A 12,593-nucleotide genomic window follows, 5' to 3' on the forward strand; every position below is an offset into this window, starting at 1 on the left:
TCATTGGCATTTACTGGATATGGGATTTCAGACAAGACCGTTAATCAGTAGATGATTATCAATTGAGGGATATGCCCACCTAGCATCACTACCTTGAGGGGATTAAATGAGATATATATAAATCTTTTAGCAAACTGCTTAGCACAGAGTTCTACTGTCACTGAAAAAAAAAAAGGTAAATAGAGCAACCTGGCTCTTCATTTTCTTTCTGCTCATCATAATTTTACACGGACACAACCTGAAAGTGTCAACTTTGTAATCATAGAATGTGAAAGGGCAGTTTCAAAGAGCTCACCTGGCCTGATACTGTATTTGCCAAATGAGAAAAACTTAAGGCCACAGAATGTCAAAGACCCAGACAAGATGCCAGATCTAGAACGGGGATTCCCTGGCCTTCCTGGGCAGTGTGCTTTCCTCTAGACCCATTCAACATTCTGAATCACTTCGCTGGTTCCTTTCAAATGCTGAAACACCAAATGCGCATCAGACAGTTATAACAGGGGCAGCTGGCTGGCTCATTTGGGAGAGCATGTGACTCTTGATCTCAAGGTCCTGAGTTTGAGCCCCATGTTGGACACAAAATCACTTAAAAATAAATAAACTTAAAAAAAAAAAGTTCATAACATCAAAGGGACTCACCTCACTCTGCATCTTCTGAGCCTCCTTTGAAGCTTGATATGAGGGTGTCTCAACAAATTCAAGCATTGATTTCCCCTTATTTTTCTCATACTCTTCTTTGTATTTAACCTGCATTGAAAAAAAGTATAAAAAGCACATAAAGCTCACAAGCCCTTGTACCAATAGAGAAAAATAAAATAAATACATCCGAAATTAATCATCCTAGTTTCTAACATTGTATTATTCTGGCCATTTGGGTTGGTCACTGGGTTCCCTGTGTTAAATGACATACAAAAGAAGTAAACAGGTAATATACAGAAATATTTGTGAACTAAAATAATTTAGAACTACTAAATGCAGTTCTAGGACTTGGATGAATTATTTAAATTGCTCGGATATATAGATATATCTCATATACATGGGGTTAATATGTATACACTAATGGTACACACATATATACATAGAGACAGATCCCTGTGATGCCTTCGAATGTCTATCAGAAAATCATGAACAAGGAGGAAAACACAGGTGTGATTCTCTTTCTTTCAAAGGGAAGACAGTGTTCTCTGGGACTATTGTCTTCTTCCACAGACACTGAGTAACACCCACACAGAGAGATTTTATGTAATTGCTTTCAGTTTTGCCCTGCATTATTTAATAATATCATATCATGAATTATTTATTTCAGTTACAACCAACCTCTTTCGTATTTTAGTTTGTAAAAGGATCTATATTTTCTAATTCCTAATAACAGAAACTAGAATTACATATAAGGTGTCAGAGTGATCAGCTTTTTGTTAGCAATATATGTCTTTTAGAATTACATTCACAAAAAAGTATTGATCATGATTCATTTCATTCAGAAATGCATCTTCATTACAATTCTTATTTGTGGGGCACCTGGGTGGCTCAGGCGGTTTAAATGGCTGCCTTCAACTCGGGTCATGATCCCAGGGTCCTGGGACCGAGCTCCCACACCACGATCCCTGCTCAGTGGAAAGCCTGCTTCCCCCCCCACCTCCGCTGCCTGCTACTCTGCCTACTTGTGCTCTCTATCATTCTGTCAAATAAATATAAATCTTCTTCTAAAAATAATAAAATAAAATTCTTATGTATAAATAATTTTTTGAAATTGTTTCTTAACTTATGTAGTAATAGCACTTCTAATAATGATTAAATCCAAAAGTAGTTGTTCAATACTTAGAACTTTGTGGTAGCAGGAAATGTAACAGGTTTTTAAATTCCTATTTGTAGGCCTATTTTTGTTTTAGAGAAGTATGACAGAGTGATCATAAAAGTGTTTGAAGTGTAGTAACATACTAGGATCTGTAATAACATATGCGAGGATAAAACTTTGTAGGAAAAATTAAATAAATAAAAGTAAGAATACAGGGCGCCTGGGTGGCTCAGTGGGTTAAGCCGCTGCCTTCGGCTCAGGTCATGATCTCAGGGTCCTGGGATCGAGTCCCGCATCGGGCTCTCTGCTCAGCAGGGGGCCTGCTTCCCTTCCCCTCTCTCTGCCTGCCTCTCTGCCTACTGTGATCTCTCTGTCAAATAAATAAATAAAATCTTTAAAAAAAAAAAAAAAAGTAAGAATACAAAGAGAAAAAAAAATGTAGGTTTCCAAACCTTAAAGGATAGCCAATTTGTTTATTTTTAAAATGAAGATGGGTATCAAATCATTAAGGAGTTTATGTTCCACAGGATACATTTAATGGAGTGATGTAAAATTATATTTTAGTAGATGCTGGAATGACATCTTTTGCAACTACTGAAACTCAGAATTAAAAAATGTATAGATAACACCCTTAAACAGTTCACAGGGAAGGTTTTTTTTTTTTAATTTCTTTCAGGGAATACACAGAATTTTATACTTGAAAGAAACATTAATGTAAGATAATTTTTAATAACACTTCTAACTGATCTGAGAAATTCTAATAAACTTGGCACCTGGAAAATTAATTTTGCAGCTCACGATGACAAATTAGTACACTACGAAAACTGAAATTATCATGAGATTTGATCATGGTTTAATTAACTGATATACTGTAAGTTTAAAATTGTGTGAAGTAACTTATTTTATGAAATGCTTTTACACGGAAACATGGTTCCTGCTCTCCCACCCCAGTCACAGAGAGCAGCGTCTGAGATTTTTTCCGAAGCGATGCTCACTTCCTCAGGGGGTAGGCTCTGCTCCCCCTTCTTGGGGGAGGTGTGTGGCAGTGAGTGGGTGAAGGGTCTGGATGGGTGTGGGGGAGGGGCACACACCTGGCTCTGGAGCGTGGCATTGCCTTTATGGTGCAGGTGTTCAGCAGCATCCGCGTCAAAATGATACATTCCTTTGTTTTCCTCAAAAAGCTTTCTATACTCGTGCTAAAATAGAGAACATGAACATACATTCAAAATAAAAGAGACCCATTAGAACGGTCAATACGTAGGAGCGCAAACTGAAAAATAACAAACCAACAACAGCTGCAAAGCTAACAAGTCTCATTGCTGCCCTTGCGGATTTCGGTCATTGAGGGAAGCGGGCAAAGCACCAGAGACCAGCAGCTCGAGGTGGTCCATGGGGGACACCCTAGAGGAACAGGGCACGATTAGCTTTAGCACAATGAAAAGATGCTGGGGAGTGGCAACGGAAAAACCAGCGACGGGACTCATGTGAACAAGCAAGGTGGGCAAAATAAAGGTGATTTGTTCAGAGCTTACCCTAGAACAGAAATGTGTTTGATAGCGTCTCCAAGAAGTAAAGGGAGAAAAGAAAAAAGAACGAGTAAAGGAAAGAAGTTCCGCGCGAGGGCTCAGCCTTGAGGAAGACTGAAAGGTCATAAGGAAAATAAGGGAATGAGGATTAATTCAACTAATTTTCCTAAAAAGAGAGGGTAGGAGATACCTGGAAGAGAAACAGAGGGGTCTGGGTATAGTCCGTTGAATTTTTAAGGTGAAGAAATTGGATTAGGACTACGATTTAGAGACACAGACAAAGTGGTGAATTTGGAAGAGGTGCTAAAACTGGCAACCGAAGGACACCAAGGACAACAGGCCACGATGAAACAAAAACTGCTTTGTAACTTCTCTCACTGGAGACTGGACACTGCGTTAGTTCACTTCTAGAGGTAAATGGTAACTCTCCAAGACTCAAGACTTGAGCCAAAGCTGGTTGCTCATTCAGCAGTGAGGATTTCAGGGAAAATGGCAGGGTTGTAGGATGTAGGGAGAGGTATGCCACATTTGAAAGGGAGCAGGAAAGAGCTGGCTGGAACAGAGCTGACCTTCCCGTCTTAGCAGATGCTCCAGGGATCTGAGAGTGAACCAGGAAGAGGCCCAGAGCCGGGGATGGGGAGGCTGGAAGGATGCATACGAGAACCACCGTTCCATGGGGACACAGCAATAGTCCCCAGAGGCACTTCTGGGATATTAGAGTACGAAGACATGTGTCTCCCAAAACTCTAGGCAGAATAAAGTGAGGGAGTAAAACACCCCAGGAAGCTCATGAAAATGTTCCCATAGTACATCTTGTCAAGAAGAGAACAGATTCTAAATTTCGGCTCCTCTGCTAGTTAAATAACCTCAAAGAATTACAGTACACTTAGGGACTTTATAATTTACTTAAAAGTTATTTTATAATATGTAAATAAAATAATTATGAATCAAACATAACACGCTAGAGTATACTCATATCAAGTTAAAATCAGAACTAGTAAAGCCCAGGATATTATGCCTGCAATAATGGAATGGACTCAGGGAAGGTCAATAAATACTGTCCCCAGTGATCTATTTTAGTGGCAGAGAATTTCAGAAACTGCTCTTTAAAAAACAAAAAACAGAACCTGTTTGAAGGAAGATCTGCAAAAGAATTTTCAAGACTTGCTCTTCCTTATGTAATAGTCTCTGTTGCCTCCTAGTGGGAATGACACAGAGTAACATGCAATACATATTTCACGTTAATGCAAAGTTATAAAAGAAATTGAAAGCTCTATTTTCCAGGGCAAAATGGTCCTTCAAAACTTTAATTAGTACAGCTGTTCAAACTCCTAAGTATTAATTTTACTCTTACACTATGTGTTTTTAAAAAATGGTGATTTATACCAAAGACATCTAGAGGTCTTTAAAAAACAGTCATTTATAACCAACTGACAACTAATTTTGGCAGAATGTCTGTTTATTAAGCACTTTCTTATTCAATCTTTGGCTAAAATTAAGTTGCCTTTATAAATCAGCAAAATTCCAATTCTCTCCACATTAAAATTTAAAAGAGGGCAATTCTAATGTACAATAAATTTCAGCCAATGTATTATCATACATCTTTAATAAATAGATACCTCAGGGTAACATATCTGAGTCTTAAACTTTCTCTGTGAAGTGATTATTCAGTCACAATTTTTCTGTGAAGGAAAAATATCTATAACCTAGACAAAAGCACCATCTGAACCAAGACTTAAACTTTTAAAATAGTATATACAATAAATGTAATATATGTCTTTGCTGAGTTTCTCTGCTATCTATCTGTGATAGAAACAATTTGTATTAAGTTGTGATTTTTTCACCATTATTGTAAGAGAAAGGTCAGTATTCTTGAAGATAATATTGCCTAGGAGAGGCAAGTATTCTTCCAACTACCAAATTTTTAAGTGACCACCATGATATTTTTCTTGTCTTATTTGCGCACAAATCCTCATGTCCTCAGGAAATTCAACTCAAGCACGGATGGAGAAGAGTCAAGGGCAGATGCTACTCAATGATCAAAATGGGATGGCAGAGAGTAAACATGAAGAAAGCAGGCTCCGAGAATAGAAATGTACCAACTTTTAGAAACATCCCTATGGGTCCTAGAGGAAAATGTGAATCTGAAAGGACCACTTGAGGAGTGGAGGAATGTGTGCCAGGTGGGGAGAGGAGGCTTGCAATGGCAAGAAGTATGAACAAAGTGTGCTGGACCAGAGTCTAATTCCGTGCCTGATAATCCTCTATGTCTCCTAGCCCACCCAACAGACAGGGAGAATGATAGACTGCTTTTCCTCCCAAGACCAGTGATAAAAGTCAGTTAATTAACTTTAAAATCTCTGAGAATATGAATTATTTACACACGTAATGCACTTCAAGAAGGATGACATCAGTTGAGAAAGGAAGATTACCAAATAATGAACAGAAGTTTCAACACATCAAAGCCAAAGGCAGACATTTTTAAACCTGAACTGAAGCTGTATCTCATTATTTAATAGTTCAGGAACCAGGTCTGGACTACAGATTTTTTCTTTTTTTTAAATCCAGGACTGTGAGCATATCTCCTGAAGATAATTATTTTCACATTTCTTGCCCAACAGAATTTTCCATCTGATCATACCTGGCCCAAAGCAGCTATTCAATACATCTGGATAATTCTGAGCAAGTGGGTGAGCGTGTGAGTCATTATGAAAATAGATGCAGAAAAAACGTGAGGTCAAATTATAGTTCATCGTCACCACGAGCCATTCTGAGAAGTCGGCAGTGGGGCACAGGTGAGCCGCGGTCATCACTTTTGAGAACCCACGGAGTCAGGATCCACACGCATTAAATGTTTGAAACAGCATCCTGGAGGTGAATTCTGATGGAATGATCACTTGGCAGCATCTACAAATATTTTCCTTAGGGCATGAAAAAACCACTCACTCCCCCATTTGCTCTGAAGAAACTGGGGAAACCCTCACAAGACTCAAAGTAGAGTGTCATGTGATGTAGGATTTATTTTCAGGAAAAATACAAATTAGACAATTTTGTATGTTACTGGGATAATCCCAGACACTCTGCTCCAGAAAAGAGCAGAGGGCATAAAAGAAGAGATCCTTGATTTAAGCCTGGCCGCCAAGTGGCTTCCATCTAACTGGGAAGAAGAAAGACAGAAAGAACACTTGTCCATGGGCTTTGAAGCATAGTTGTTTCAACGAGAGAGTTTGCACTGAAGAGATATTAAAGAGCCAGCGAGAAGCCCCTTCGTAGAGCGCAGCTTTGGTGGGGTTTAAGAAAGCAAGCCACTACTTTCCCAATGAGTTAGTTATTCAGGGAGGCGTGGCACTCTGGGAGGAAGCAGGTTGGCTCCGTGGAGACACAAGGCACTTTGAGTTGCCATCCAACAGACTTACTCCGCTGAGCATTTTGCTGGTTTTCAAAGCATGCTCTAAAAACAGGTTTGGGAGACCTGAGACTGGCTCGTGCATACTTTGAATGTCTTTCTTGTACTTCACCTATGAAAATAACATGGAACAAAATACCATCTAAGAGAAGAAAAACGTGCTTTTGCCTTATGGCCATCATTAATTTTTAATACATCATGAAGTACCAGGCAGTGGTAAATTAACAGGCAAATATACATGTAGCCACTAGGTGGTGCTCGTTTACCAGTGAATGAGTAAAAAAGTTAACTTCCGGGGACTTGCACATATTTTGATAACTGCTTTCATTGTTTACATATTTTAAAAGAGTGATGTTCACAGAATCAAGTAATTTTATTTTATTTTATTTTTTTTTTTTGGAAACGCCATCTGGACCCCATCCCACAACCATCTATTGTACCTATGAACAGAGCTTACCTATAAAAGGCACTTAAAATAGCTCCTGCCACATGGTAAATGCTATGAGATGTCAGGCAACACTACTATCGTGATTGCTATGAAGAATAAAGTAATTTTAATAGGCACTCTGTCTTCGAAACAAAAATACCAGCTACTATATTCTTTAGAAATTACTACAGTATTTTAATTACATTTTGGAGCAATTTCAAGGCTTTCAGTATTTTTCATCCTATTGCCAACTTTTTTTTTAACCAGCTGTTTTGAAAATATAATAATATTAGTACTCATAATATTAAAATATTAATACAAAATATTTGACCACTTATTGTGTGCCAACACTTTTCTAACCACTTTACATGTAGTACGTATTTAATCTCCACAACAACCCTAGTGGAGAGGTATTTTAAGCAACTCCATTTTACAGATAAGTAAACTGAGGCACAGAAAGATGAAGGGATAGTATTAGAGGAGGTAGAACGGATTCAAATCCTAGCTGTCTGATTCTAAACCTCCTGCTCCCAGGCTCCATGCTCTGGGTTCCTTTAAGTGTATTCCAACTCTATTTGCTTTATACTTTAACACACACACAGGATAAAAACAAAAGAAAAGGAAGCCGTTCTGATATTCCCAGTGATCCCAGAAGACCATTTCAATTGCTGGTAACAAACACAAGTGAGTTAAGGCACACAAATAACACATACTAAACATTAGTGAAAGTAAGAGATGCTGAGTCCCAACCACCTGGCAGGAGTTGAAAGGTTTAAGTGATCTAACAAAGCCACAGTTCAGCAATTCTTCATCTTAATACGTGTAAAGGGACTCCATATGTCCTTCAACTATAGCAAAGGGGTCTATTTTCCCCATTTCCATTTTCACACTCCGCCTAATTCTAATAAAAATTTTAAGGCATCTTTTCTTGTAAACTGAAACTTAATTATTTTTAAAAAAACAGAATGAAATCAAATCTGTAAAAAAGTATTTCCGAGCATTTACATAAGGGATGGGAAACAACCCATAAGCCATTACAAAGGGCAATTTCTAAATATCTCTTTATTATAAACTACCGTACACTAGGTTGTACTTTATAGAAGCCCAATTTCCTGGGCATAATTACATGACTTAACTATTGTCACAACCACTAATTTAAGATACTACACAATACTTTTTTTGCCAAACTCTGTAATCTATTTCTACGCTTGATCCCATATAATAGTTTTTATTAGCAATACTATTCCTACTTATTAACTAAATAGCAATCAGTAACCATTAATAGTAACTTACAATAATACATTTTTTTTTCAAAAAAGCTTCAGGAAAATATGCTTCAGTGTTTTCAACTAAAATTACTTGGAAACTACATGATCTTAAGTATAAGTAATTACAATACACTTGGGTTCTGAAAATGCAAGAGTCAAAAGATATTTTTTAAAATTTTCTATGAATCATAATTCCCGAATCACAAAGTAACTTACATCGCTCACCAGTGCGGTGGCAAGCTGACTTTGCCTAAAAGAAGCACTTTCCAGAGGATTGTAATGATGCTTCTTATCCTTCATTTCATTATCAAATTTTTCTTTGTATTTAATCTGCCATAAAAGGAAAAAAAAACAGGATAAATTAAATAGCACATTTATCTTTAAGGTTTCAGAATGACAGAGTTGACTTTTAATTAGATCAGATAAAAGCTACCTTAAAAAAGAATGGTAGCAAAGTTTAAATTCCTGGTATTTTTTTTCCCCTGGTAAAGCTTAATTAGGCATAAAAATTTTTTTATGCAAAAATAACCTCTACTTGAACATTGATCATAAATGCAATTAGGCATGAACTCAAATCCTATTAACAAGAATTATACACTAAAATCTCAGGATTTCTAAATGTCAGTTTCCATTTCTGCACTCTTGTAATCTATGATCAATTAGAAATTGAGACCACAAATGAATGAGTCTATCACATTTAGAAAATGGAACCTGAGTCCCAGAATTTGAATATGAATTTTCCTGAGGGAATTATCCCAAATACAGGACATGGTTTGGACTACGGTTTGTTTGTTTTTTTCTCATCATTTCCCATTTGTTCAAAAATTCATTTTTAGGGATTACATTTTCTGAAATGTCCTGAGTCTATTTAATGTGAATTTTTATTCCTCTGCTTCAGCTCCCTACCGTTGTATTCAGCAACAAACTATCTGTAATATGCACCCAGAATTATTTTTTCTCCTTTTTACAGTAATCTTAGGGCAATCCAAGAAAGGATTATCCACTTATCCTATAGGACTATATAATTTTCTAAGGATAGAGAAATATGCAAATGTAGGTTGTGATAACTATCTGAAATGTAGATATAAATTCTTTACCAAAAACAAAAACCAAAAAACTAGTTACTCAAATCTCACAACCCTTGGATGCCTGTCTCCAGGAAGAAATGCACAGACCACAACAGCAGAAATGTTTTATTCTCCTGTAGGATTTTTACAATATTACAATTCTCATCATATTTTGTGTTCTTACAGCATTCTCACACAATGCACCTTTATTCATACGTCTTACACCCAGGCCTGGAAGTAATTTTTATTAAGAAGCAATTTGGGAACACTTCACATTATCTATTTTAATCGAATGTATATTGGGTGATATCTTCCTCAAGGATATGTGTGTGACACCTGTGGGAGGGAGGCAGCTAGCAAAAATCTTGGGGGGAATACATTTGGAAAAGATTCCAACATGGCTTACAGGAAATATTTTCTGTTGCAGTTCGAATTGCTAATAATAGCTTTCTGATCTTCACATTGCCTTACAAACCCAAGCAAAACCTCCTTTATTCTAACTAGTTTGGGAAGGACTCTATAAAACAAGGAAAAAAATTCTGATTTTTGTAAAAAAATACAATATTTTATGTCTTGGAATCAGGAACAGGATCACCAGTGAAAGAAACAGACTGAGATCTCATTCACAACTTTCCACAGTAGCTGGCACCACAGCCAAGTTTTCCGGACCTGGTCCTCCCCTAAATACACAGTCCCACTCCCTTTGTACTCTCTACATCCTTCTGCCCGCGTACTCTATACCCTATTTTAATCTGTGCTTCATCTCTCTAGGTTTTTAGTGCCTAAAGAATATTTACTTGACAACGAGAGAAGTCTCTCTTAACTGACTTCTACTTGAATGGCACTCCTGACTCAGCCAGATTCGCTAACACTCTCCACTTACTGAGCAAGACATTCTAACTGATGGCCTGGGTGCCCTGAACAAGCTCGGCAGCTGGTAGCTATTTAACCCACTAACCGATCCAGCTAAGCAATCCTGGCTGGCAGCATCACATTTTCCTTCAGTTATTCAAATTCTCCAACCTCCTCCACCATAAGCTTCTTAGCTAGGTCTTAGCTAAGTGGCAAAAAAAAAAAAAAAGGTTGTATCAGCCTTTCCTACTGTCTGCACACAACACGGACGGGGTGGAACTTGGAAATTAACCCTATACATTCCCACCTGCCCTGAAACCCCACATTTGTTCCTCCCAAGTGAAGGTACGTTTCCGAAGAGCGATCATTAATCCACAATGCAACGACTCATCCCACCTCATGGTAGGAGCTCAGCGCAGGCTTGGTATAATGAGTAGACACAAAAAGGAATAATCAGTGTGGACTGATGATTGCTTTCCAGAAGTCCATGAGGTAGGATGCATTCCTTCCTGAGGTTGGGAGTGTGACCAAGATAGACTCTCTCAAGACTGGGGTCAGTAATCTTTCCAACAGCAAGTGGGACTTGATCACACTCGCTTAAAGTGGTTTAAAGACACTCCCAGCGCTTCTGCTCCCGTTAGCTAGGAACATAAATTTGCCAAAAGTCAGCTGAGTTTGTCCCTAACCCCGTTTATGCTAGCTATATTTATCATAATCACATCACTTAATTTAATACTGAAAACACTGACAAATTTACTGTAAAAAGAAAGTTACCCTATGAAAACTATGTTATTTCCATGAAAGACTTAATGAGAGCAATTCCCTAAAAATAAATTGCTATCAAATTAAGGGTAGTCAAGACAACCGGGAAAGTCAGCAGTGGGATGTAAATAATGTAAAAGGTTCTGCAACTCAGGTAGATTGGCAGTGTGTCTTTGAGCTAAGTGTCTTTCAAAATGCAAATCATAGACCAATGCATTGTGATTATAGCTTGCGAGAAAAACAACACAAAACTCCAAACCGCAGCCTTATTTACAAAGAAAAAGACTTTTCACTATAATCAAAAGATTGGTGAATAAATGTACACCTATGTGTGTTGTATTAAACTGAAATATTAAGGTACGTGTCCGGTCTTTATAATTCCTCCTTCAACTAACTTCTTCATTTATCTGACTACAGCTCTGAATAAGATAAAAGGTTTCTACTAGATAGATAGATAGATAGAGATATAGACATTCCTCTAGACACACACATATATATAAATATGCATGTATGCATGCATATGTGTGTTTACACACCTGTGCCCACTAAGTCCCCATCTGTGAGCGAGGCCCTGGGGACATGCAATAAGAAATGAACTTGATCACGTCCAGGCATGCCTGGCGCTGGTTAAGCAGACGCTGGAAGGGTGAGCTGGCTGCAGCCACAGAGGGCAACGAGACCATGGACCGTGTTGTTGCAGACGCTCTTCAAGTCAGGGGAAATGAGGTATTTACGTTACAGCTTGAAGAGTGTGTGCTTAGTGAGTGGAAGGGAGGAAAGGGCTGAGTAGGAGGCGTCCTGATGGCGTGTGCCCGAGGAACAGCACGTGGAAGGCCAGAGAGAGGCACGCACAGCATGGTCAAGGAATTTCAGAACACAAGGGTGGCAGAGGTTGGGAGATTACAGGAGGGACTGGAGAGCTGGAATGATCAGGTCCTACAGAGCCTTGCAGCTGTCGTGGACCTTGGTCTTCATCCAAAGGCCAGTATGAAGTCCTTTTACGCATGTCTGTGACTTGAGCAGATTTGCTACTGGAAGGATTTCCGACTCTGGTCTTGACAGAGGGTATCTTGCTCACATTCCCAACCTCAGGAAGGAACTCCTCCTACCTCACGGTAGGACCTCAACACACACTCAACGTAATGAGTAGAGGAAAAAGGAGTCATCGCATTATGGACTGATGATTGCTTTTCAGAAACGTGCTTTCTCTTGGGAAGAACACCGGCCATGTTTCCCAGCAGGTGAGAACGTGTCAGGTTAATTTCCAAGCTTCACCCCCTCTGCGTGCCCTCTGCCCCTCGTGTAAGTGCTGACGTGCAGAGAGCAGGAGCGGTTCCCTGTGCGACAGATATAATCTGTTTCTGCCACTTAGCTAATAGATACTTATATGCGCACATAGTGCCTGAGCTCGGAGAACATGAATAACTGAAGGAAAACTTGATGCAAGCCAGCATGGCATTGTTGGATTTTGATTAGATTTAAATAGTTCC

General features: G+C 38.6%; 1 protein-coding gene across 11 annotated transcripts in view; it reads right to left on the reverse strand.

Annotated features, from left to right (window-relative positions):
- The window catches only part of NEBL (nebulette), a 357,048-nt gene that overhangs the window by 65,974 nt on the left and 278,481 nt on the right, over nt 1–12,593 (reverse strand). For 6 of the 11 annotated variants that reach the window (XM_044228984.1, XM_044228981.1, XM_044228980.1 and 3 more), the window contains exons 8-11: nt 8,639–8,752; nt 6,738–6,839; nt 2,887–2,991; nt 640–747 (exon numbers count right to left, since the gene is read on the reverse strand). The exons of 1 other annotated variant lie outside the window; for it this stretch is intronic. In XM_044228984.1, coding sequence (XP_044084919.1) covers nt 640–747; nt 2,887–2,991; nt 6,738–6,839; nt 8,639–8,752 — 429 coding nt within the window. The remainder of the gene's footprint in view (nt 1–639; nt 748–2,886; nt 2,992–6,737; nt 6,840–8,638; nt 8,753–12,593) is intronic. 4 more of the 11 variants (XM_044228976.1, XM_044228979.1, XM_044228978.1 and 1 more) reach the window with 4 other exon arrangements.

This window comes from Neovison vison, chromosome 12, assembly GCF_020171115.1.
Source record: "Neovison vison isolate M4711 chromosome 12, ASM_NN_V1, whole genome shotgun sequence".
Lineage (NCBI taxonomy): Eukaryota > Metazoa > Chordata > Mammalia > Carnivora > Mustelidae > Neogale > Neogale vison.